The 25,380-nt window shown below is 58.0% G+C and overlaps 3 protein-coding genes across 3 annotated transcripts; 1 reads left to right on the forward strand and 2 right to left on the reverse strand.

Moving 5' to 3' along the window:
* Positions 1-6,973: 6,973 nt before the first annotated feature.
* NDUFAB1 (NADH:ubiquinone oxidoreductase subunit AB1) lies at positions 6,974-9,477 on the reverse strand. The gene is made up of 4 exons (XM_082292279.1): positions 9,203-9,477; positions 8,991-9,078; positions 7,858-7,964; positions 6,974-7,144 (listed from the first exon to the last, which is right to left on the reverse strand). The coding sequence occupies exons 1-3, from the start codon at positions 9,455-9,457 to the stop codon at positions 7,873-7,875; spliced, it is 435 nt and encodes a 144-aa protein (XP_082148405.1). The 5' UTR covers positions 9,458-9,477; the 3' UTR covers positions 6,974-7,144; positions 7,858-7,872.
* A 1,033-nt stretch (positions 9,478-10,510) lies between these two features.
* Positions 10,511-19,122, reverse strand: PALB2 (partner and localizer of BRCA2; the record flags this gene model as incomplete). Its single annotated transcript, XM_082292107.1, has 15 exons — positions 19,061-19,122; positions 18,918-18,977; positions 18,703-18,820; positions 18,426-18,449; positions 17,611-18,318; positions 16,411-17,448; positions 14,930-15,738; positions 14,592-14,675; positions 14,311-14,472; positions 13,839-13,924; positions 13,401-13,562; positions 13,132-13,248; positions 12,714-12,801; positions 11,648-11,796; positions 10,511-10,742 (listed from the first exon to the last, which is right to left on the reverse strand). Exons 1-15 carry the CDS (start codon positions 19,109-19,111, stop codon positions 10,511-10,513), a joined length of 3,888 nt encoding a protein of 1,295 aa, XP_082148233.1. The 5' UTR covers positions 19,112-19,122.
* A 48-nt stretch (positions 19,123-19,170) lies between these two features.
* Positions 19,171-23,848, forward strand: DCTN5 (dynactin subunit 5). Its single transcript, XM_082291878.1, has 7 exons — positions 19,171-19,238; positions 19,356-19,424; positions 19,806-19,924; positions 20,343-20,454; positions 21,101-21,203; positions 21,437-21,528; positions 23,504-23,848. Exons 1-7 carry the CDS (start codon positions 19,191-19,193, stop codon positions 23,522-23,524), a joined length of 564 nt encoding a protein of 187 aa, XP_082148004.1. The 5' UTR covers positions 19,171-19,190; the 3' UTR covers positions 23,525-23,848.
* The last annotated feature ends 1,532 nt before the right edge of the window (positions 23,849-25,380 follow it).

A 25,380-nucleotide genomic window follows, 5' to 3' on the forward strand; every position in this document is an offset into this window, starting at 1 on the left:
GGCTGGGCAGGGGCTGCAAACACGGTTCCAGGGCTCCGTGTGCCCCAAAGCCCGCCCTGCCCAGCGTCACCACGGCCCCACGAGCAAACCCCAGGCCAGGCCCTGCTCCAGGGGCTGGGGAAAGAGTCCCTACCTGGACCGGCACTGGGGGTGGGCACAGGGCACCAGGCCCCGCTTGGCACCGACAGCCGAGTCCTCCTGGCAGCCGCAGCACCCGTTGTCCAGGATCTGGAGGTGCAGCAGCTCCTCCGAGTTGCTGAAGGCCGGGTTGTCCAGTGAGCTGGCGGAGGGCAGCCCTGAGCGTGACCAGTACTGGGCTGAGACATCGTCCAGGCGGCAGAAACGCCGGTAGCTGTGGGGCAGGACAGGCACGTGTGTGCACACAGACACAGGTATACACACAGGTACACAGACACAGGTACACACACACACAGGTACACACACACACAGGTACATACACACAGGTACACACACACACAGGTACACACAGGTACATACACACACAAGTACACACAGGTACATACACACAGGTACACAGACACAGGTACACACACACACAGGTACACACAGGTACATACAGGTACACAGGTACACAGACAGGTACACACAGGGCAGGCACATGCACATATGTGTACACACATGCACACACACACAGGTGTGCACATACAAGGCAGGCACGAACATGTCTGTACACACACATACATATGTACACACACGTACACACACGTATACACACACACGTGCACACGGGGCAGGCACATGCACATATGTGTACACACATGTACACACACACAGGCACACGAGCACACAACCCCAGTGACTGCTTGACAAGACAGATTGCAGAATTCTGCCCAAATTTCCTGGGTCCAGGGAAGGGCCCAGCCTTCGAGGGTGGGGACAGAGCCCGTGACACTGATCAACCTCTGGCCGCAGCCCCGCAGCGGCTGCAGCTGTTCCCGTGGTTTCCTCGGGAACAATCCCCACGGCACATTACGAAACGGGCAGTGGGGCCAGGACAGCAGAGCCCCGTTCCCTGACGAGCTGCTCTGTCAGGGCTGTGCCGGAGCCTCGCTGCCCCACCGCAGCACGGGCCGAGCACACGCTGCGGCAGGCGGACCCTGTGCCATGGGCAGCACTGGGGGGTCCCAGGGACCACGCAGTTGGAGCTCATCAGTCATCTCACGCGCCTGTCCACAGCAGCACAGCCCACGGCCCTTCAGTGCTGCCGCGGCCCCATACAGCCCCACAGCCCTCTTTCTGGCATGCACCCCCCTTCCCGTGGCTGCGAGTATTCCCTGGCACCGCGCACACACCCAGAGCCCCACCCGGCCGCTCCTGGGCCCCACACGAGCTGCCCCACCCCAGCACCTCCCACCGCCGCTATCAGCCACCCAACAGTGTTTTCCTTGGCAGAGGTCAGCCCCAGCCCAGCGACTCCACCATGGCTTTCCCTGCTGCCCCTCGCCCCGGCACGCCAGGAGGGGCAGGAGTCCCCACCCTCCAGGAGCCCACAGACCCCAGTCCAGGCCCCCACGGCCCCATGCTCCCACCTGCTGCGGGTCTGGTCGGCCCTGGCCTCCAGCAGCAGCGCCTTGAACCGGCGGACGGCGATGGCGGCGAGGACGGCGCCCAGGAGGACGATGCTGAGCAGGACCCCGGCCGCCATGCCCAGCAGGCTCTGCTGTGTCACCCGGTAGTCACAGCGCAGCCCCATGAACCAGAAATCGCTGCCCACGGGGCACCTGCACCGAGGGGGTCCATCAGCGCCAGGGGGATGGCACCTGCCACCCCGGGCTGTCCCCAGGGCACTCACTGGCAGCGGGGCTCCTGGTCCCGGGCGTGGGTGCAGATGCCGTGGTTCTTGCAGTAGTCACGGTGGCAGAGGGAGGTGCAGGTCACGTTCCCGTCCGCCCTGGACACGCAGGCGAAGCCGGACGGGCAGGCGAAGAGCACAGCACAGGGGTCCAGCGGCCGCGCTGCAGGGGCAGGGTCCAGCTGTGCCACTCCGCCCTGCCGAGCGTGTGCCCACCCTGGCACCAGCCCCGCGGGAGGGCCAGCGATGGCGCAGCTCCGCACTCACCCAGAGCCGCGTGGCGCAGGACGGGAGCCGTGCCCACCGCCAGCCCCGGCTGGGCACCGGCAGAGCCCAGCGCGGCCTCGAGGAGCTCGTCCAGCCCCGGCACCGGCAGCTGCTCCGCCGCGAACAGCGCGTCGTAGCGCAGCACCACACTGCCCTCCCTGCGGGGACACCCCCCGCGAGTCTGGGGGTGCCGGACCCCCGGCCCAGCACTGCACTCCGGCACTGCTGGGGCCCCGCAGCGTGGGACGGTCCCTGTACCCCCGTGCCGGGGAGAGTCACACACTGCGGGACTGTGCCACCACCCACCTGATCCCAGTCACCTCCAGCCGCAGGAACCCAGGCACCGACGCGAAGAGGGGAGTGACCTGCGCAAGGTGGCGGGAGCTGAGCACAATGGCCCCCAGCCCGCCCCCCTTGGCCCCATTCTGCACTCACCGTCTCGTTGAAGCTGTGCAGCAGCTCCTGGCACTCGTGGGACCCGGGATCCTGCAGGGCTGGGACGAAGGCCATGTCCAGCACCAGCTCGCAGGGGATGCGCAGGAGGGATGCTGCAGGAGGAGATGGGGACCAACATGTCATGACCCCACCCCAGCGGCCACCACCACAATCACCCCATGCTGGTGGCTCCCAGGGCCTCTCCCCCTCCTGCCGTGCCCCAGCAGAGAATCCCAAAACCTCAGACCTACCTCTCAGGAGTGGGGGCTGATCTTCCACGATGAACACCTGGGGGACTCTGCCCACCCCGGCCGGTGTCACCTGGGGAGCGTCAGTGTCCGTCCTCCCTCCGGGGCTGCTCGATGACTGGGCCAGGTCTGTGTCCACAGCAGCTGGGGGGGACCCAGGGCCTCCACCATGGCCCAGGGTCCCATGGGAATCTGTGGGCTGCTGGGGGGGCCCGGGCATCACAGTGGGCACATGAGTTGGGGATCCCCGTGTCAGTCCCACCACATCCCTCTGAGGTACAGCAGCACCCGGCTCTGGTGTGACCGTCCCCATGTCCCCGAGCCATTCTGGGCTGGCGGCAGTTGTGAGGGTGGCAGTGACACCAGTGGCGGTGACGCCAATAGCAGTGGTCAGTCCCGGAGAAGACGCAGGCTGGGAAGACGCAGGCTGGGACAAAGCTGGCTGCTGGGGAGGCCCAGGTGCTGAGGGGGGGACCAGGCTGCCCACCCCCACCTGGGCCCCCCCCAGGCTCTCAGCAGGACCCACCCCTGAGCTGGAATGGGGCATCCCTGGGGAGGGGGCTCCCAGGGGGGTGTCCACAGTGGGGCTGAATCTCAGGACCCCCCAGCCAGTCCCTGGGGAAGGCAGTGGGGTCGACAGCAGGGTCACTGCAGAGACACTGGCTGGGGCAGACTGTGGGGACGGGGGGATGTGGGGGGACCCAAGATTGGCGTGTGTCACCGCACCCTGTGCCATAGCGTGCCCAGGGGTCACAGGGACGGGGGGCTGTCCTGGGATGGCTGATGGGCTCAGGGGGATGTGACTGTGCTCAGGAGGACCTCCCCGGTCAGGGGGGCTCAAGACCCCTGTGGTCAGGTCCAGGGCTCCTCCCTGGCCAGGAGATGTCACCCCCGGGGTGCTGGCCATGGTGGTGGGGAGAGGCAGACCTGAGTGCCTGTGTGTGGCAGGCAGCAAGGCTGGGCCTGTCCCCACGGCTGGCCAGGCTGTGCTGGCCAAAGGATCCCCACCAGGCCCCAGGGACAGTGCAGAGGGGCGAGGGGCAGAGCGGGAACCCTCCCATGGGTGGGAGGCAAAGCCCTGACCTCCTGACAGCCCTGGCAGCCCCCAGTGTGTCCCCTGCAGTGTCCCTGTGGGGGTCAGCAGCCTCCGTAGCCCCCCAGCAAAGGGTGATGTCCCTGTTGTCCCTGGCGCTGAGCTGTCAGTGGCCAGCACGGTGCTCGGGTGGGTCCCTGGGCTGCTGTCACCCAGCTGGAGAGTGGCTCTCTGGCTCTGCACGAGGGCTGTCCCAGTGGCCCTCCATCCCAGCAGGGTGCTGGTGGACCTCCACTGACCCCTGGCAGAGCCTGGCACTGTTGCGGAGGGTGGTGAATGTGAAAGTGCCCCCTGTGCAGTTGTGGCACCTTCTACTGTCACATGTCCTACAGCATCAGTGCCCAGGGGGTGCATGGTTGCAGGATCTGTGCCTGCCTGCACAGCGGCTGGGGCCCCTGCACTGGTCACCCCCAGACTGGCAGGGGATGGCTGCTCCCTGCCTGCAGCTGCCTGTTCAGGAGTGCCTGCAGAGACCAGGGGCCCCAGGGGCTCGGTGGTTGTAGCACCCCGCACCGTGGGCCCTGTCCCCTCCCTGCCCAGCCCAGGGCCTCTGGGGCTCTCCTGGGGGCTGGAGAGCTCGACTGTCCCGGCAGGGGTCCCAGGCAAGGGCAGCAGTTCAGCCTCTGTCCACAGCTGCCCCATGGCCTCTGGTGTCGGTGCCTGCCCTGTGCCAGCTCCTCGCTCCAGGTGACCTGCGGGCAGAGGCGGAGTGGGTGGAAACTGAGCAGGTCCTACCCACGGCCGGCACCCACAGCAGCCACCGCGGGACCCTGGGCCCCAGCGTGCCACAACACGTGGCTGGCACACGATGCCACAAAGGGCTGCAAGAGGGACGGTCTCAGCCACGGCAGTACCTGTCTGGCAGCGCTCCCCTGCTGCGGTGCCCAGTTGGGCGCAGGGGTCGGCAGCGCTCAGAGTGGAGCCCGTCCTGCTGCCCAGAGCGGGGCAAAGCCGCACGCAGCATTCCACGAGCACTAGGAGAGAGGGAAGGGAGCAGCATGCACCGGTGCTGGGCATCGAGCATCCCGCACCAGCACCAGGCACCGAGCCTCGGAGCTACCGCTGAAGGTGGGGGTCTCTTTTTCCCTTCTGTTAACCGTGGGTGGCTCTGCTGAAGGAGATGCTCCAGAACAACCCAACTCCAGCTGGGAGCCACCTGCCCTGGTCCCAATGAGCGGCGCCGAGTCCTGCCCCACCACCTCCCTCTGCCTGTGCTGGGGGCCTCCGGTTCTCCCCGAACCCGACCATCCTCCGGCACCGCCGCCACGTGCCAAAACCGGCACCAGCAGGTCCGCGGGCAGGGCACGACGCCAGCGCCCGAACAGTGCTCCGGGCACGGCTCCGGGGCCCGTGGCGGCTCCTCTCCGGGGAGAATGGGTGGCTCAGCAGGCGCCACGGCGGGTGGTCACCGCCCGGGTGGGGCCAGGAGTCGAACGGGGTCACCACGAGCCCTGCGGGCCCCCCTCTCCACCAGCGGCTCACCGGGGCTCCCGCAGGCGCAGCACCCGCCACCTTCGAGGCCACGGAGTCGCCCGGGCTGGAGGCACAGCACGGCACGGAATGGCCACAGCACGGCACGGAATGGCCACAGCACGGCACGGAATGGCCACAGCACGGCACGCGGCCGCCGCCGGCGTGCCCGCCCCGCTGTCCGCTCGCCCCGGGACCCCGCGGCCGGGCCCACCCGGGCAGGTCCCGGTGACACCGAGCAGCAGCCGCCGCCCCCAACCCCAGCGCCACCGGGGACACGGACCCGGTGCTGGTACCGGCCCTACCGCCGCCGCAGACCCCCGGGCCGCCGGCATGCACCGGCCCTGCCGCCACCGCCCCCCGAGCGCAGCATCCCCCGCCCAGGGACCAGCGGGGCCGGGAACCCTTCCCGGCTGTGCCCACCGCCCCGCGCCTCGCTCACCTGCGGCGGCCAGGAGCCGGGGCAGCGGCGGCCGGGGCCGCTCCATGGCGCGGCGCGGGCGGCTCTGCCAGGCGGCGGCAGGAAGCCCCCGCCCGCCCCCGCTGCGGCGGGGCGGAGGCGCCGGGAACCGCAGCCCCCAGCCCGGACCCGCCCCACGGCACCGGCACCGGCCCCGGAGCACCCTCCCTCCGGGACGGGCGGGCCGGGGCTCGGCAGCGGGACCCACCCCGGGGTGCTGGGCACGGGGCCGGTGCCTGCGGGACTCGGGAGACTCACAGCTCCTGCCTGTCCCCCTCCCACCCGTTCATCCCCGGGATGTGTGCTCTGCCCCTGGCTATCCCCATTCTGTCCCCATCCACCCGAGCCGTGCCAGGGTAAAGGCTCCCTCAGGGCATCACTGTCGGCTCTGGCTGCAGGTCCCTCACCACATCCCTCAGGGTTCACCACACCGAGAGAACTCAGTGACCACCCCTCACCCTCAGACTTCTTGTGTCCATGCCATGGGGAAGCCACCACGGACACAGCAGCCAAAGCCACTGTGTGCCCCCAGTTCTGCTGTGCAGTTGCTCAGAAAACGTCTCAGAGCTCAGCCGAGCTATGGAGCCATGGAGAAGTTTCCAAGGGCACAGTGAGAGCAACACCTGGGCCCTGGGGGCAGAGGGTCACCGGTCTGCCAGGGATCTCACAGTGAAGTGCAGCTCCTGAAAACACCCTGGAAACAACCCACCACACACAGGCACCATGTGCAGCACCACAGCCTCTGCTCCATTTTCCATCCTTACCTCCCCCATTGCCGGAGGATCTGTTATCCAGTGACACTTCCTTGGCTCCCGGCCTGGCAGTGCTGCTGTGACATGTCAGTGTTTCTTGGCTCTGATGAAAAACTGTGCAGTGTTCAGAAATAACCCATTCCTGCCTCGTGAGGGTTAAAGCGAGGCTCCCATGCCCAGATGAACTGGGTGTACAGGAAGAGAGATGTGAATTTGCTGTTCAGCAGCAGGAGAGTCATTCCCCCCCTTATTTTCCATCAGGAAAGCAGACGCCTTTCACACAGAGCTTGTTTTGACCAGCACTGATGAAATAAACAGTTACAGGCATGCAGGACAGAGCCAAATCTTGGGGCAGGGTCCCCAGAGTGTCCTTCACACCCCAACACCACCACCAGGATCCACCCACTGTGTGAAACAGAACAGCCACCAACAGAATGGTCTTAACTCTTTATTCCTGTTTTTTTCTTGTTTTTAAAGGACAACACATTCAGACAGCTTTAAATACAACATCCACGTGCAGCTTCCCAATGAAAGTCGCAGTGGGACAGCATGTGCACTCCCATCCATCCCTGCCGGCACCAGCCCAGTCCTGGTGTGGGACAGCTCCTGGGAAAACAAAATCCACGTGTTTAACACTTCATCAAGCATTCAAAGGCACACAAGTGGGTCAGGATATGCTGAGCGCTGAACACAGGCACAGAAGGAGCCCCCACTTCTCTCCAAAGGCCATGGCTCCTACCCCAGTCCTGGACAGAGAAGAGACGCAGCCCCCCTGCCCCAGGGAGTTGGGGGGGAGGCCTGGAGCCACACAGGAACAGGCAAGAATGTGGATCAGTGCTGCAGGCTGGCCTGAGGCCACCTCATTTCCCCTGCAGCCCTCTGCCGTCGCTCCTATAACCCTTTCCTGCCCATTTCCTTCCCGGCTGCAGCAGAGGAAACAGCAGCGGCAGTGGGGACTGAGGTGCCCTCCCACACCCTGCACAGGGCCGAGGGGGACGGGGAAATGGGCGACCATGGCCCAGACCAATCTGCCACCCACTACTGCCCCGGGGATGAGCCAAGCGCTGGATGTGCCAGGCAGGATGAGAGGAGAGGCTGAGCCCCACATCTTCTCAGGCTCTTCAGGCAGGTGCCTCAGGAAAACACCCCCACCCTCAGGAAAACACATCCCACTCACCCTCCCCACTGGCATCCCCAGCTGCTGCCAGCTCCCTCCCGAGCTGCTGGGCTCCCGCCCGAGCCACACATGTCACACATCACCCTGCCCTGCCCCTACCCCAGTATGTGCCCAGGCACCCTCAGAATACCTCTGAACTCACCTCTGAGGAACTGCTTCACTCATAAATATCCTTCTTATCTGCAATGTAATCTACAATCTCCTGTGGGCACATCAGCTTCTCTGCATCTCCGTCAGGAATTTCAAATCCTGCAAGGAAGGGCACACACTTAACCCAAAACCAATGGAAATGGGAGCAAGGGCGAGGAAGGGATGGCTGCTGGCTCAGGGGACAAGCAGGCAGGGGACACACAGGCAGGGGTTGCTGTGTCAGCTGGAGCTGATGCTGTCATCACTGCACTGCCCAAAGTGACACCTCTTCTGGACATGGGACATGGTAGGCACAGCAGGAGCCAGTGCCCCCTGTGCCTTGTTAAAGCCACCAATGCCTTCCCAGAGCCCCTGGTGTGTGGCAGGGGGACATTCTTGGACCTCCAGGCAGTGCCTGAAGCCCCTCAGGCTGAGTGTGCTGTCATGGGCCTGCATGGAATAAAAACACCACAGCAGGGCACAAGGGCTCTTGATGGTGGAACTGGTCAGGAACACCCCAGAAATGTCTGTTTTAGTGCTCCTGGCCACACTCGCAGTTCACTTGGGGATTACAGACACACTGCCAGCAAAGGCCCTGGGAGTGAAACATCCACCCTGGGCTTAGAGAGTGACCAAGCCCCAGTGATATCTATGACCCAAGATGACATTTAGGCACCTACTCCAGAATTCATGAGCTTTAGAGAGAAGCATGAAGAAGTCCAAAAGAAAGTAAAAAGAAATTTGGAATATAAACTGATAAGGAGAAAACACCTTTTTTTTGCTCTAGTAGGATTAAGGATTGAGAATAGAAAAAATTCTGGTGAGAAAAGCAGCCGGCACTGCCTGGGATTTTTGATCTGCGAAACCAAGCTCAGCACCCACTGCTCCCCTCTCCCCTTCCCCGGGTGGTGCTCATCGCGGGTGGGAGAGAATTCCTGCTTCCAAAGGGCCCGAGCTCCGGAGCAATGGGATAGGGCGCGTTCCCGACTCCCGCGGGTGCCGCATCCCAGCTCACTGACGGCTCTGTGTGGTTTGCTCTGCTCTCAGTGCTGGCTCTCTGCGTTTTTCCCTGCCCCACATGGCACAGGCCAGCGGTGCCGCTGCTCCCGCGGCCCGGCCGCCCCCGGCAGCCCCGGGCGCCGTTACCGAACTCGTCCTCCATGGCCATGATGATCTCCACTTGGTCCAGACTGTCCAGGCCCAGGTCCTTCATGAAGTGGGACTCGGCTGTGAGCTGGGGGAGGACACGGCGGTCAGCGGGACACGGGCAGCCGGCACGGCCGTGCCCGGGGCGGCAGCTCCCGTTACACCGGAGCCCGTGGCCCTCGGCCCTCCCGCCTCCCCCCCGTCCAGCCCACCTTCTCGGGGTCGATCTTGTCGTAGAGTTTGAGCACGTAGAGCACCCGGTCCTTGATGTCGGCCAAGGTCAGTGGCGGCAGCTCGGAGAAGCGGCGGCAGGCCGGCGCGGCCACGCTCGGCAGCCGGAGCAGCGCGGAGCGGCCCGGCGGGGCGGGCGCGGCGGGCGGCAGGCGGCGGAGGGAGCGGAGCGCGGCGGGGCGGGCGGGCAGCGGCAGCAGGCGGCGGGCGCAGGACGAGAGGACACGGGCCGCCATCGTCGCTGTCCCGGCGGGCGCCGCGCGGGCGGGAGCGGCGGGTGCAGCGCCCCCTGCCGGGCGGCGGCCGCGCGGCGCCCCGGGCCGGGATCCCGCGATCCCGGCTGCACCGGGCTGGCAGCGGCGCCCCCCGGGCCGGGATCCCGCGATCCCGGCTGCACCGGGCTGGCAGCGGCGCCCCCCGGGCCGGGATCCCGCGATCCCGGCTGCACCGGGCTGGCAGCGGCGCCCCCCGGGCCGGGATCCCGCGATCCCGGCTGCACCGGGCTGGCAGCGGCGCCCCCCGGGCCGGGATGAGCGCTGCAGGGTCCGGCGGCTCCCGCCCTGCTGCTCCGCGGGATCAGCACACGGCACAGCGGTGCAGCCAGACGGGGCGGGAACGGCTCCACTGCGGGAGACTCCGCACCCTCTCTGGTCTCTGCTACAGGGCTCGGTCACTGCACAGGAAAGAAGTTCTGCCTCCTGTCCAGGTGGAACTTCCCATGCAACACTTTCTGCCCGTAGCTTCTTGCCCTATTGTTCACCACCACCGAGAAGAGCCTGATCCATCTTCTTGGCAGCCCCTTTAGATATTTATACACATTGATAAGGCCCCTCTCAGCTGTGTCTCCTCTTGAGGTTGAGCAGCCCCAACTCCCTCAGCTTTTCCTTGTCAGGGAGATAATGAAGTCCCTTCATTTCCACAGCCTCTGCTGGACTTACTCCAGGAGCTCTGTGTCCCTCCTGTCCTGAGGAGCCCAGAGCTGGATACAGCACTCCAGATGCTTCACAGGGCTGAGCAGAGGGAACCTGACCTGCTGGAAATGCTCTTCTTGGTGCACCTTGGGACACCACTGTTCTCCTTGGTTCCCAGGACATGCTGCTGGTCAGGGACAGCTTGGTGTCCATGAGGACCCTCAGGTCCTTCTCTGCAGGCCCTCCGGCAGCCCCCCTGTACGGCAGCGGCAACAGACACGGACTCATTCCAAAGGCAACACATTTAATGGCACTGCACACACGTGGCACACACGGCCCCGCTGGCAATGGGGGTCCTCACCCCCCCCCCCCCCCCCGTCAGGTGGCTCCCGGCTGGGCTGGCTGGTACCGGTACAGGTGGACGGTCCCATCACGGCGCCCAGCCAGTAGCCCGGCCCTACCGGCAGCCCAGCGGGCCAGTGCCCAGTGCCCCGCAGGGTCCGGGGGCAGCACCGCCATGCACCAGCCCCGCAGCAGGTCCCACACGGCCACGGCGCCCGATGTCAGCACGGCGGCTCCCGCGGTGTCCCACACGTCACCCTCCAGGTACCTGTGGGGACACGGGGGTCAGCAGACGGCAGAGGATGTGCAAGAACAACATCATGGCAGCATTTGTTCATTTAGTTCAGGGTTTAGTTAAAGATTAATAGCAACTGCAGGCAGGCTACAGTCCAGACTGTGCCTCCAGTGCAGCTGGGAAGGGAGGAGGCTGAGAAAATCCTCCTGGAGACTCAGAACATACTTGAAAAAGGTGTACTCTTAAAAAAATGGTACTCTTAAAAAAAAACCACCTGGAAGTGTTCAAGACCAGCCTGGAGAGGGCTTGGAACAACCTGGTCTAGTAGAAGATGTCCCTGCCCAGGGCAGGGGGTGGGACTGGATGGTCTTTAGGTCCCTTCCAACCCAAACCATTCTGTGATTCCATGACTGTTCAGTAACCAAGAACTTGGTCCACTGCTATTCCCACACATCCATCACATTTCCTGTGTAAGGATGCTGCAAGGCTGAGCCTTAAACCCAAGGCTGACCTTGCTGATGCCTCAAAACACAGGACACAGGAAGGAAAAGGCCACGTGCCTGCAGCTAGCTGCTCCACACAAACAAACCTGGCAGCACAGAGCACCACAGCCGCAGGCAGCGCCAGGGGTTCAGCCGAGGAACCCAGGGACACACCCCCCAGTCCCTGGGGGGACAAAGCCAGAGGCCCAAGCCCAGCCCCCTGTCCCCGTGGTGACGGGGCGAGGGGTCAGGGCACAGCCTGGTGTGGGAAGTGGGCAGGAAGCAGCCCATGCCCCCGGCCCCCACAGCCCATCACCGGACACACGGCAGGACCGGATGCAGCCCCTTATCACCAGGGAGATGGTGACTGGATCCCTGCCAGAGCTACTCTGTTCCTCAGGGGTTCTCCTAAAAGCCCCCACAGGAGCCAGCCCAGCCCCAGTCCCAGGGACTTGCCTGCCTGCATGGCTGGGGGGGAGGCAGGAGAACATCACCCCCACGCTCCGGCCCGTGCGGGGGTTGAAGGCCACCACACGGAACGCTGGGCTTCCACAGGACTCGCTCTCTTTGGCAAGAGGATGACTTAAAACAACAAACAAAAGGCCCTGGATACAGAGAGGGAAAATACATCACTAAATAATTTTCCAAAAATTAACTGCTACACTCTCTCTAATCACAGCCCCATGAACAGTGATGCATTATTTTTACTGAAGAAAACAGAAATGGTTTACTTTCCTTATCAAATTAGATAAAACCCAGAGCAGCTGCTGTCTGATAAGGGCTGATGCAACACAGCAAAGTGACAGCTCAGTGACCCAAGGGATTTATGAATTTATCTTCCTGTTTTAAAAAGCTAAACCTGCCACTTCAAGAATTCCATGGAAAGCAGCACAGCTGAAAACAGTAGCTCCCAGAACAGCCACAAACCAGCATAAAATGTCCTGGGATGGATAATCTGAGGAAGACTCCAAGGAGTCTGACTCAAGGCACCATTATTGGACAAGATATTCTTGTCCCAAAAGGTTACATGCTCACTGAAAACAATCAAATCCTTGATAAACCACAAAAATCCATTGAGAATCGCAGCACAGGTAGAAGCAAGCGGGGAAAAATTATTGGTATGAATGTTGGTTTTACAGAGTTCATTCCCTTGGGCATGTATGTCCAGAGGAACCACTTCACAGTGGGTTTCTAATGCTGGCAGCACTACGGGTGACATGGAAGAGACTTGCCAAGCACTAGGCCTGGGCAACAGCACTTATGCTTCCCACACATGGGATGTTGCAGCTTTGGAATGCACCAGGATGCATCACTCTCACTTTATTAGCACCATGCAGCAAGCCAGGAGTTGAGGCAGCCAGCATGGGTTTTTTATTCCTCCTGGTAACCTATTTACCCTTTAATTATTTGCAGTGTATTGAAACAGAGCTGATAGTTCAACCCTCTCTAGGAACTTCAATCTGTTATATCCCCAGCCCAGTCAGTGCAGCCCAAGCATGAACTGTGAATTTTGTGTACATACAGAGTCAGAATATGCTCGATGGCAGATGGAAGCTGGGTAGGAATAACCAACATGCATCTTCCTCAGGAGCTGACCTGTTTTCAGATTCCTGCAGTTGATGAAAACACGAATTCTGACACATTTCCACCCTCTAATCACAGTTACACCACTACGCAGGACGGACATGGGTTTGGTTCCACATTAAGCAAACTATGCCAATAGACAGGAAGGGTGTAATGAGTATGATACAAAAGCAATGGAATTACAGCTGCACAGTTCATTCCCTCTCTATCAACTGTGGTGCCACACTGCAGGCCCTCTGACAATCACCATTTTACAGCAGGTCAGCTGTACAGCCAGGCAGCACCCCTGTACAACCCTGCAGTTGCTGCTACTGTCCCCCAACCCCCAAATTGTGTATGGCAGAGGAAACGCTCACCAAATCACAACACTGTTCCCTGCAGTGGTGCCCACCAAGGCCTCTCTCATCCCTTCTACTTCAGCAAAGGCTGTAACAGTTTCTTCAGGAGGCATCAGAGTCTGCCTGTCCTTGCTCCTGGAGGGAGACCAGCACATAGAAAAGCAGGTAAAACAACAAGTGTGTGTTCTGGGAGAGGAACATGACAACGCCCTACATCCGAGCTGTTTCCTCACTTTTCTCCCACCCACCACACGGAGACCACCCCAAAACAGCACTCCCAAACTCACCCCCCTGTCTCTGAGAGCGACACCATCTCCACTTGCTGCTCCTGAATGGTCCTGCTGCTGCTCACCAGCCTCTGGTCCTTTAGCCCAACAACTGCTTTTATATTCCCAGTTTTCACTAGGGAGTGCTTGAATGAGTCAGTCTCAGAAGAATACAGCAAGAGCCTAAATCGAGACAAGCACACACCATGACAAGAGGAAGCTCCACTCAAATATGCAGCAGCATATACAGATCAGCCTATGTTCAATCAGTCTGCCAGCTCTGAGGTGAATAAACAGGTCTTTATAGTCGACTTTTAGAAAACCCTTCCGTATTTTCAAACTGTTAAAGCAACTGAGAAAGTGCCACATTAGTAAAAAGATAATTTCAACCACTACTCACAAGGAGTTGAGCTGCAACTACTCAGGGTGCAAAGCACGAGTAAGAAATAAATACAAAACCTTATTTCTCCAATCTCCAGCTCTCCCAGTGCTACACACACGAGGTTACAGGTGTCTGGCAGAGGAATAATCTGGATTACAGGAATCTGGGACAACAAAACAAGAATTCAGTGTCACCCACAGTGTCCCTTTGACTTTATTCTTATTTTCTAGAGTGTTTCAAGTAAAATTATGTGGAGCAGAAGTGATTTTCAGACCCCTCTCAAGAAGCACACTTAAATGAACAGCTGAACTCTCTGCTGACAGGCTGCCTAATTACACAATCCCTGTTGATGCAAGAGATAAAACGTGTCTCCAGGGACTGTAAGGGGAAAAAGCACAAGTGAAGTGCAGCCACCATTCTGTGCATGGAGTATTAAATTCCAGGAGATAACATGCAACTAAAACAGCTACAAGCTCCTTGTATCTTGGGAACTAACACATGGGGCAAGAAAATTGCCCTTAATTCTAGAAAGAAGGACTGTGTTCATACCTCTCTCAGGTGCCAGGTGTAGACCTTTCCCCAGCAGTCGGGTGCCAGGGGTTCCCAGAGGGACACAGCGCTCTCAGAGGCAGTGACCACACGCAGCTCCCTGCAGCCAGCTGCCTCCCACCACACCGTGCTCACATCCACAGCACACGAACACGAGGAATCCTGCCCAAAACAAACCAGTGCTGGTTTTCCTCTGATGGACAAGATTACCTGTTGTATTTTTATTAAACGTGGTCATGCAGAGCTGCTGCTGCCACAGTAACAATTCCCTGTTCTCCCACCTTTAGCTCTGACACAAGCTGCAAGCTCTCTTCTCCGGGACCATCCAGCAGCACTGGAGTCAACTGTTCTGCTACATCTTTTTTCTGCATGAACAAAGTACAGAATGAAGATAATTCAACTTTGAAATTATATTCAGCACCTGCAAGAATGACGCAGAAGTGCTGCATGCTCTCTGTTGCTCTCATGCAGATACTGCATGCCACTGCTGGAGACCTATGGTCCATGCAGGACTAGCATGCAAAGAGAATTTCCCTTAAATCAGATGGGACTCTGGAAGAGGGGATTTGCCCACAAAACCACTGGCTTACTACCCCTCGCAAAGAGCCCAGCTTGTTACCTGTTCAGATGAAGCTCTGCAGGATTCCTGCTCTTTGTTCTCTGACTGCTCATGCTTCTCCAAGGACACAGTCTCATCAGATTTATTCTCAGGACCTCTTTCAGCTGCTAAAGGAAACACTGTACGTTGCTCTTCCTGGCTTGTGGCAGCCCCTGCAGCACAGCTGTCAGGGCACAGTGGCACAGCTGGGTCTCTGTGTGCCACATCCCCCAGGACCAGGGCAGCTGCTCCGCTGGGGGAAGGTGAAGTCGCTGGCAAGGCAGGTACGAAAGGTGTATCAGGGAAGACCTCACTGTGCACTGAAGGTAAAACACCTGGGGTTGCACCCACAGCAGGGAAAACGGATGAGGAAATCTGAGACTCAGTGTGGGTGGGAGCCTCAGCTAAGACAGTCCCCATGGGAGTAAATAGCAATTCATGGGTGGAAAGCTCCTTCTTTAAAGTCGGGTTAATGCAAGGGAGTTCAGGCAATCCATTTTTGGAAGGCGAAATCAAATTACTTCTGAGACTTTTTTCTTTTGGATTAATTTGTGCATCTTGTGTATCTTCTGGAGCCACACCATCCTCAGACACACACAGAACAAAATCCTCCAAGTCGTTCACGGGGGAAGATTTCAATTTCTCCAGTTTCAGTACTCCGAATTCCTCATTCGGTAAGTGGAAGTCCCTGATGCCCAGCTTAGGGACCAGCCACTGGAGGCTGCGGAAGGAGAAGAGGGAGCCACGAGTGTCAGGGTCCACAGCAGTGAGCCCAAGGGTAGCAGGACCCTGTGAACCCATGGGACAGTGGCGTCCTCTGCTGCTGTCATCTAAACACAAGAATACAAGACAGAACATCACATCATGTAATAAACATTAAATTGCCTTTTCAGAATCTCTCATGAAGGGTGTCATCATTTTTTAAAAAATCAAAGAGCCATGTTCATCTTAACACATGAAAGTGGAACTTTTCTGGAAAGACACCACATTCTGCAGTTACTCTGTATCTCTGTATCAAGCCTTCAGCTCAAAGATCACCACCAAAGCCTGACAGATATGCCTGAGTGGTTGGTCAGTTTGGTTTACTGGTTTTCTCCCAACACTTTCTCTTTTCACAATATTCACAGAACCTCAGAGAGGAGAAAATAATCATTAGCATGTAGACTCAGTTGGAGGAACACACAGACATCCATTTGCTGTCAAAGCTGCCCTAGTGTTCACAACCTTCACTCCAATAGCAAGGGCAGCTCAGCATTAAGTTCTTAGCCCTGCTCCTACTCTGTTCATTCCCTGCAGAAATTTCTGGAATTGTTCAAAGAACATAGGCACCACAATGATCTATTTAAAAAAAATAAATCTCATTAAAAAAAAAAAAATAGTTAACCCCTATCGTATTTTCTTGCATAAACACAGCAGGGGGCGAACAGCAGGGCCTGCAATCACAGGGACGTTCCCCTGCCTTGGGGAATGGGGCATTTTGGGGTTTATATGTGAGGAAGTACCTGTTGAGGCTGTCTGTGCCCTGTGTCTCACAGAGCAGCGCAGGGAGCGGCGCACAGGGACACTGACCCCGGGGAGCTGCTCAACCCCACAGGCTCTTCGCTGCTTCTTCACACACTCCACTGGATGTTTATCTCCCTGACACACAGAAGAGTTGGCTTCCACATCTCCCACACGGCTGGCAAAAGGCTCACTCCCTGGGCTCAGAGAATCACTGCTGTGGAGTGGATTTTGAACCTGTTCTAACAGAGTCTTACGGCATTTCCCTGGCACTTGGCTCCCGCCCAGAGGAGGATCAGGACCCGCTGGCTGTGTAGCTCCAGTCACTCCTGTCCCTACAGACCCCAGTGCTGCAGCACCAGACAATCTCCTTTCATCGGAGGATGACCTTTCAAGGTTAGCATCGCAGTTCTCCTTTTCACTCTGGTTCTCATTTGACAGCAGGGCACAGCTTTCATTGGCCATTATGGGATCCTGACTCTGTACAAGCTCTTGTGACACTGGATGCATGGGGACTTTGCAGGCAGACTTTCTTCTTCCCTTCTGTTTCCTCTGGGATTGTCTCTGCTCTTGCCTTGTGCTAGTGATGCTTTTCTGAGAAATGGATCCAAGTGAAGTACTGCTGCTGCTGCTGCTGCTGGATGCAGGAAGAGATTTCTGCGAACTACTTGAGTTTGCTGGATCATTTTCTGCCCCAAAAAAAGGGGAGGGCATGACCCCTGGTTCCGAATCACTCTCGGCTCTCTCTTGGGAGGGCTGACTGGGGTTTGCATCTTTCTGCTTGCATTTACTCCGCTGACCTTTCTTTCTCCTGCCCAGCTGGCTGAGGATTACAGCATCCAGGTCCACCTTCCTCTGGCAACTTGACATGCGGCGAGTTGTCCGGATGTAGTACTCGACAGGAAAGAGCAGCCCTTCAACCACTGTGCAAGAGCTCAGCATGCCCTCGGGAGCCGTCACCTTGTCAGCACGAGAAAGTCTTGACTGAATTTCAAGCTGTTGATTCTCCAACAGTTCTTCAGCATTGTCCAGAGCATGATCTGCAGGACAGGGATGTAGGGTATTAGTGTCACTCTGATGTCCTTCAAGGTTTTTGCTCTCCTTGGTTATGGTGTTATTTGTGCTGTCAGGCAATATTTCATTTTCTGACATTAAATCCAAGAGCCCACATAATTCCTCCTGATCTTCACACAGACTCTTACCCTCCGGCTGTTTTATTATACTGGGGGATTCTTCTTCTCCATCACCTCTGGGGTCCAGTAAAACAGCATCTCCATGCTGTGAACATGGCTCACGTTTACCAAGTGTGGCCACAGTCCTTGAGGACTCAGGCTGCCAGATGTCCTTGCTGTCCCTCAGCGCATGTGGGGAGAGCTCAGGCTCTCCTGCAGTGACACTGCCCTCAAACATATCCTGTACAACCCCTGATGCTGTATCAGAAGTAAAACTATTTCTTTTTCCCTGCACAAGCACTGCCCCAGATGCCCTTTGGGTGGGTTCCTCAGTGTGCGAGAGGCTGCTGCGCCTGAACAATGGTGACTGAAGCTCCTCTGCACTGGCAATTTGATTTTTCATCATTGCACCAGCACTGACTCGATGCACATCATGCACTGATTCCCTTTCCTTTGATTCCAGAGCCTTCGTCCGTCTCCGCAGCTTCATCATGCCTCGGGAGGTTTGGGACGTTTTCTCCTCAGGAACAGGCCTGGTGATCCCACAGTACAGGTTTTCCTGGCTGGCCTGAAAGCTTTCTGCCTGGGAGCTGTCCTGCTGGCTAACCTCATCACTGGAGAATTCTGGAACATGCTTAACTGTGACAGATGTTGTCTTCTCTGTATCAGCATCAGAGCAGGTTTTAGTCTGTAACTGAGAGGGCCCACCAGCACTAGGAGATGTGTTATCTCTAGAACCTGGGGGAACAAATGTCACACGTGTAAAGTACTCCTAAAGTCCTGTCCAAGAAAAACATCATATGGTAAAATTAGGCTTTGTTTGCAGGGAAGGATGGGGATCTTACAGTCAGGATCAGAGCACTGCAGGCCTGGTGAGGAGAGAAGCAGAACAGATGTTACTGCAGACCGCGGCTCAGCCCAGGGCAAGGGCCGTGTGGGGGTACGGGGGCAGCGGATGTGGCCGCAGTGGCCGAGGGTACAGCGGGGCCCGGAGTGAGGGTCAGCAGGGCCGGGTCCATCCTCGGCAGGACAGTCCACAGGGGCACTAAGGGGCAACAGTGGCCGCCGGGTCCCTGGGTGCTCCCACCGCCCTGTCCTGGGGGGCTGCCTGCCGGCTCCTACCTGGGGCATCCCGTTCCCACCATCTCCCACCGGGGGCATCCCGTTCTCCCCGTCTCGCACCTGGGGGGCTCCGCTCCCGCCGGCCGTGGCTCCTGGCTCGCTCGGCTCGCCGCGCCCGCTGCGGACACACAAGACCCCGGCGGGGCTGGGACCGGCCCGCGGTGGCCCGGTGCCCCCTCGGCCCGGCCCGACCCGGCTCGGCCCGGCCCGCTCACCCGCAGCCGGATGACGGTCTCGCTGTACTCCCGCCTCAGCAGCGCCAACTTCTCCCGCAGCTGCAAGAGACACCCGTCGGGATGGGACCGGGATGGGACCGGCCCCGGCCTCGCTGCCCTGCCCGGCCTCCCCGGCCCCACACCTTCTCCTTGTCGGCGCCGCTCAGGGCCGCCGCTGCCGCCGGGGCCTCCATGGCAACCGGGGCGGCGGGAGCGGGGCGCGCGGGCGGAGGTGACGCGCCGGAAGCCGGGCGGGGCCGGGCGGCAGCGGCCATGGAGCTCAGCGAGATGCTCTACAACAAGTCCGAGTACATCGAGACGGTGCGGGGGCGTGGGGAGCGGGGGTACGGGGGCCGCGGGGCCGAGCCGGGTTCGCCGGGGCGTTGCGGGGGCGGCGGGGCCCGGGACACCCGCCGTGACCGCCCGTTCTTCCCGCAGGCCTCCGGCAACAAGGTGAGCCGGCAGTCCGTGCTGTGCGGCAGCCAGAACATCGTCCTCAATGGCAAGGTGAGCGCCAGGCGGCGGCTGCCTGTCCCCTCCCGGTCCCCCGCGCCCCCGTGCCCCGCCTGCGGTCCCCAGCGCTGCTCTCCCTCAGCATCACTGCCCTTCCCTTGCTGCGAGCAGCCCGTTCTGCTTTTTTGCTCGGAACAACACGGTTCTGTTTTGTGACTAAGCCTGGCTCTGTAATGCTCACTGGCATGACAGGAGCACAACTGGTGGTTCCAACCTCCTGTACTTTTGCTTTGCTGTCACTTTTCTTTTGACTGAAAGAATCGTCTCTAAAGTAAGGTAATCTTGCTGGAGTGACCAGATCTCGGCATGAGTTTGTGTAATAACTGCTGCCACAGGTAGCAGAGGGAGCTCGTTTAGCTGTCTGTCCTTTTGCAGACAATAGTTATGAACGACTGCATCATCCGTGGTGACCTGGCGAACGTGCGGGTCGGACGGCACTGCGTGGTGAAGAGTCGCAGCGTCATCAGGCCGCCTTTCAAGAAATTCAGTAAAGGGTAAGAGGCCCCTTCCTTTAGGGAGTTACCTAAAAAAATCCGTCAGCTTTGCTGAGTCTTGTGTTCGGAGGACCCTGTCCCTTTTGCAGCAATTTGCAGAAATACGTCTCTCAAACCTGCCTTTCCCTCAGATGCTGAGCTGTGCCTTGAGGTTTGGTGTCCATGTCAGACTGTTGGATGGAAAGGCTGGGATAGATCAGAAGAGCAAAACGAAGAGCATGTTTCAGTTTTTGTGCGTTTATTCATGATATCTTCCTTCTCATTTGGGCCATCCTTTAGAGAGGAAAAACCCAACTACTGTCTGCTTCCCTTAGCACCAGATCCACATCTGTTAATCCAGCTGGGAACAGAAAACTTTGGTCTAGCAGTGTCACTTTGACTGATTATTGGACACAAACAAATACCTCTCCTGTTGCAGGGTGGCTTTCTTCCCTCTGCACATTGGTGACCATGTCTTCATAGAAGAGGACTGTGTTGTCAACGCGGCCCAGATTGGCTCCTATGTTCACATAGGCAAGAACTGTGTCATTGTGAGTGCTGTTTCTGTATTTTCTGTAAACTTGTGGGTGCTGCTGACAAGTTGTGACAACAGCTGAGAGGTGTCTGCACCAGCTGGCTGGAGCTGGCTCACCTTCCCTGCACTGTTCCTTCTTCCTCCTCCTCTTCCTTCTCTGCAGGAAGCTGAGCTTTCGGGTTTGCTTTTCTGAGGACAGTGGGTTCAGCTGGTGCTGGCTGGAAAATCCCTCTCAACAGTGTTGTCCCTGTGGCTAATGGGATTGCCTGGGGAAGGCAGCCTGACCACAGAGTACAAGTGGAATCGTGTTTCTGTGTAAATAAGACCAAATAGTCAAGGCTACGATGTGCTGAGGTAGAGAAAGCCTTACTGGTAGTGCTTGACTTGAGTTTTTGGTGCCAGTTTGAACATTGACATGTTAATGTGCAGCTGCGTGTACCTGTGCTAGTTGAAAGCAAGCAGACATTTTTCCCTCAAAAAGAAAAGTTAATTCTGTTGGGAGGAGCATTCAGTCAGGGTAAAGATCTATTCCTGTGCTTTCTTATACAGAATGTGTTTTGAGCTATTAATCTTCTTGAAATTTAGGTGACATATCAGTAATAAGAAGAAGATCTCATGTTTATAGTGTTGTAAATATAAACTTTTCCTGCTCTCTGTTTCAGGGACGTAGATGTGTTTTGAAAGACTGCTGCAAAATCTTAGACAACACAGTACTCCCTCCTGAAACCGTAGTCCCACCTTTCACTGTCTTCTCAGGCTGCCCAGGTATGCTCCCTTTATCTTTCCTTGCACAGAAGTGCAGATAACATGGATATTCTTATTTTAAATGAGATTGCTATAACAAAGGTGCCTATTAGCATTTAATGCCTAAAAATAAAGGTATCAGGCACTTGCTGCACTGAAAAGTAACAGTTTTAACTTGTGAAGCTCCCTGTTTTAGTGCATGGTACATAGGTGGTACACGATGACTGCTGGCCATAACATTGTTCTTCTTCCAGGACTCTTCTCTGGGGAGCTCCCGGAATGCACCCAGGAACTCATGATTGACGTTACCAAGAGCTATTACCAGAAGTTCTTGCCACTCACTCAGGTCTAGTAGCCCATTTCCCGTGTTTCAGGCACACAGGAACATTCTGGGGGTGGGGAGAGGGGTGTTGTCCAGTGAGGCCAGAGCCCTGTGCTCTCCTGAGCACTTCCGTGAGCGTGCCTCAGCGCCACTGGCCTGGCCAAGCAGTCCCTCGTGAAAGCTGCTGTGTCCTGTTCAAACTTTGTATCCTCATCTAGTGTACTCCATTCCACATTGTCTGAATTGTGCCACTGAATGTTCTGGAGCTGGGAAAGCTGAAACACCTGCCTTGGGGCAGCAGCTGGGGAACGAGACAGAGCTGACACGTACTCCGCAGCCTCAGCCTGTCTGTTTAGTTCTGTCCTAGCCCAAAGCTAGGTTTAGGTTTGCTAGGAGCAGTCTCCACCCCAGCAGGGCTGTTCTGGGTGTGCTCTGGGCACTTACTGGGGTTTGTTAGACCCAGGCCTTTCCTTTGTCACAATACTTGCTGTCCCATGGACCTGCATGCTGAGGTGCATGGCCTCTTCCATTTCTCTCTGGGATTTTCTCCAGGGGTTCATCATCCTGCAACTGGCTTTAGGAGTTTTGGCTGACACACCTGTCTTTCTGTGCCTGACAGGATGTGTCTTAGCTTTTAGCTCCTGAAGCAGACTGATGTCAGTCCTGTGCTCTCACCACTCAGGGCTAGTGTTCTTGGGGTCAGTGCCACTTCCTGAATATCACAGACCTTAGAGAGCCAAAGGCCTTTGAAAAGAGGATTGCCATGTAATTCACAGAATTCAATGCAGCAGAAAGTGGGTAATTAAAAGTGAGAGAATGCTGCAACTATCCCCATTTATTACCCAGTGTCTATATTTGCAGAAAGCTCTTTGGGGTTTTTCTGCGTTACGAAACTTAAGAACGAGACTCAGACTTTTCAGAAAGAGTGAACATTTAATTTTGGACATGTAGTAGAGCAGGAATAGTTCTTGCTGAGAGCAGCTCTGAAAGTTGGAGGCATCTGATGCTTGTGTACCTGACTGAGTACAGAAAACTGGCTGCACACGAGTCTGCCTGCTTTGGTTGTGCTCTATTAAAGCTTAGCATAGTCCTGCTCTAGGTTTTAAACTGGGTTTAAACTCTAGGTTTTACAGCTGCATGTTGTAGTGTAGCAGCTGGGGCCAGGACACACATTAGGTGTGTGGTAGTTGTGTGGCTGTGGATGAGCAGCCCTGGAGCCTCAGCTGATCTGTGTAGCAAGTGCTGATACCCCTTAATAGCAAATAGCTGTACGAGTACTAACAGTGTGTAGTAGCTGCTGTTCATCACATGTAATACCACTGACTGGTTTGTACTTTTACTGTACGTAAATTAAAGCCTCTTCAGTTGTTCAAGTGACTCATTGTGACTCTTCAAATCAAACTTGAGACTAGATTGAGACTCCTGCTGTGCCTGGGCGTGAACCACAGTCCCTTGTTCTGTGACTGCTACAGGCTATTCTGGCTGTCCTGTGCATTAAAAAAGTGTAATGCAGTAGTACATTTAAAAAGTGTAGTACAGTGTGAAACAGCTGTTTTCTCCCTCTGAGGAGCTGGAGAAGGCTCCTCTGTCACAGATTTGACAGATTTGGGGCTTGTGAGATTTCGTGCAAGGCAGGTGTTCAGAGCACTGCTTTGCTGTAGTGTGTCTCTGGCAGTGTCTGGCAGGAGTGGGGTGTCTGTGCTGTGTTGCTGTGTTGTCACCTCAAAGTTTCAACACCACATTGTGCATTTCACTGGGATCGCTTGATCAGCAGCTGCAGTAGCAGGGAGAGGAGTGGGAGAAGGGATATGAGTTTGGGAGTAGGATGGCAGCTGGAAAAGTCTGAGTGATGAATTTCCACAATCATCTGGAGAACAAAGCTGTAGTGCACGAAGGGATATGTCACTGCAATTACATGTTTCTTGGCCTGCTCGTCCTTCTAGCTGTCTGAGCTGACTCTTCTGCCTTAATTAAAACCTCTTTTGTTGTCTCTGTTAAGGTGGCCTCTGCCAGGGCCTAAAACAAATCCACCACTGAAGATCCCAAACACCCAGCATTGTTAACATTCCTTACATTGGCCACTTTCTCCTCCTGCCTCTGAAGCGTCCCTCTGGGGCTCACCTCTCCGCCTCTGCCAGTTCTGGGAAGATGGAGTGTCAGAGGGCTGCAGTATGGGGAGTCCCAGCTCTGCTGGCAGCCTTCCATCCAGCGTGGTGCCGTAAAACGACACAGGAGGCTGTGCCTGTAGCCAGAGGAGCTGCAAGAGTGGGGAAATGTATTTCACAGGAAGGGGAATGTCTTCTTTCAGGAATCTTGTACAAACACTGAGCACTTCTACCCCCAAGTTGCTGTGTTGCTTCATTGATCCCCTGTGTGCTTTGCTCGGCATTGCTCTGACCGGGACGGGCAGGGTGTGCTGCTGGATTTGAGGACGTTCAGAGTCCCTGGGAACACACCCCCCCTCCCTGTACCACTGGGCCAGGCAGTGATCACTCGGCTCGAGTAGCTGAGGGAGCCTGCGAGGGGCTGTGTGGGAAGGTCTCTCAGTCACCAAGCTAGTGGGGGCCGTGCCTGCTTTGTGGGGAGCAGAATCTCCAAAGATGGCCCAACTCCATGGCGGGAATGACACTTGAACTGTGGCTATGGTGACGTGCAGGGCTCTGTCCGTGCACTGAGCTCTCCATCACACCCTGGCACCGATGACCCATGCCTGTGGGTGAGGCTCAGCTGGGGGCATTGGCTCAACCCACGGGGCCAGCGTGTGGCAAAAGCACTGTATATGCTAGGCAGGAACATCTGTTCTTTGTTAGCCAGGGCTGAAGGAAACAGCTTCTGCTGGTGGGGAAGGAAGGCCAAATGATGTTAAGTCCCTACCCTCAGCCCATGGGACTGTGCATGCCAGGAAGCAGAGCAGATGCCTGGACCAAGGCACTGCTGCTGGTTTTGTTCGGTTTTGGGTTATTTTTCACTGGTGATGGAGTTAAGGCATGGGAACATCCCGTGGTCACTTCTCATGGCAAGTGGGGCCCAGGAGCCAGCACTGGGAGTGCTGGAGACCCTGGGGCGGGGGACCACGGGGCAGGGGGCGTCAGTGGGTGGCGTGGCCGTGTGGGGAGAGGAGGCAGTGCGGTCAGGGACAGCCCCACAGAACTGCCACGCTGTCCCCCGAGGGGCAGCAGGAGTGGGGGATGTCTACGGAATAAAAACCAGCCCCAAGACCGGTTCTCGGGCACCCGCGGGAATCCCGCTGGGAACCGGCAGGACATGGAAGCTGTGGGGAGCGGACGGTGCCGCCGCAGTCCCTCTTCCGGGAAAATCCACGCCGGGTGCAAACCCCAAGGGAACGTCCTTCCCGGAGCGCCTCGTGCCCGCGCTCGGGAGTCCCGCGGGGCCGCGCTTGTCTCGGGGCTCCGCGGCGGCAGCGGGAGCGCGCCTCGCGCGCGTCGGGGGCCGGCGGGAGCGCGCGCGGCCGCCACCAACGGCCGCCGGTGCCCGCGCACACGCGCGCGCGCTGTGGGGGTGTGTCCGAGCGCGCCCGGCCCCGCCCCCGCCGGCGCGTGCCGCCCCAGGCTCCCATGGTGCCCCGCGCGCCGCGTGGATTTTAAATCCTGCGGCCAATGGGGAGCGGCCGCGCGCGGTAACGGCCCCGGCGCCGCCTTTGAATCGCGGCCGGACCGAGCGACAGACCCAGCTCAGCCCGGCCCCGCCGCTGCACCGCCACCCGCCGCGGCACCGGGTCCCCGGCACTCACCGCTGCGTCGGTACAGGGACCCGCCGTTACCCCGGCACTGGCACCCACCGCTTCTTCGGTACAGGGACCCGGGACCCGCCGCTCTCCCGGCACCGGCACCCACCGCTTCTTCGGTACAGGGACCC

Source organism: Coloeus monedula (genome assembly GCF_965178545.1).
Source record: "Coloeus monedula genome assembly, chromosome: 16".
NCBI lineage: Eukaryota > Metazoa > Chordata > Aves > Passeriformes > Corvidae > Coloeus > Coloeus monedula.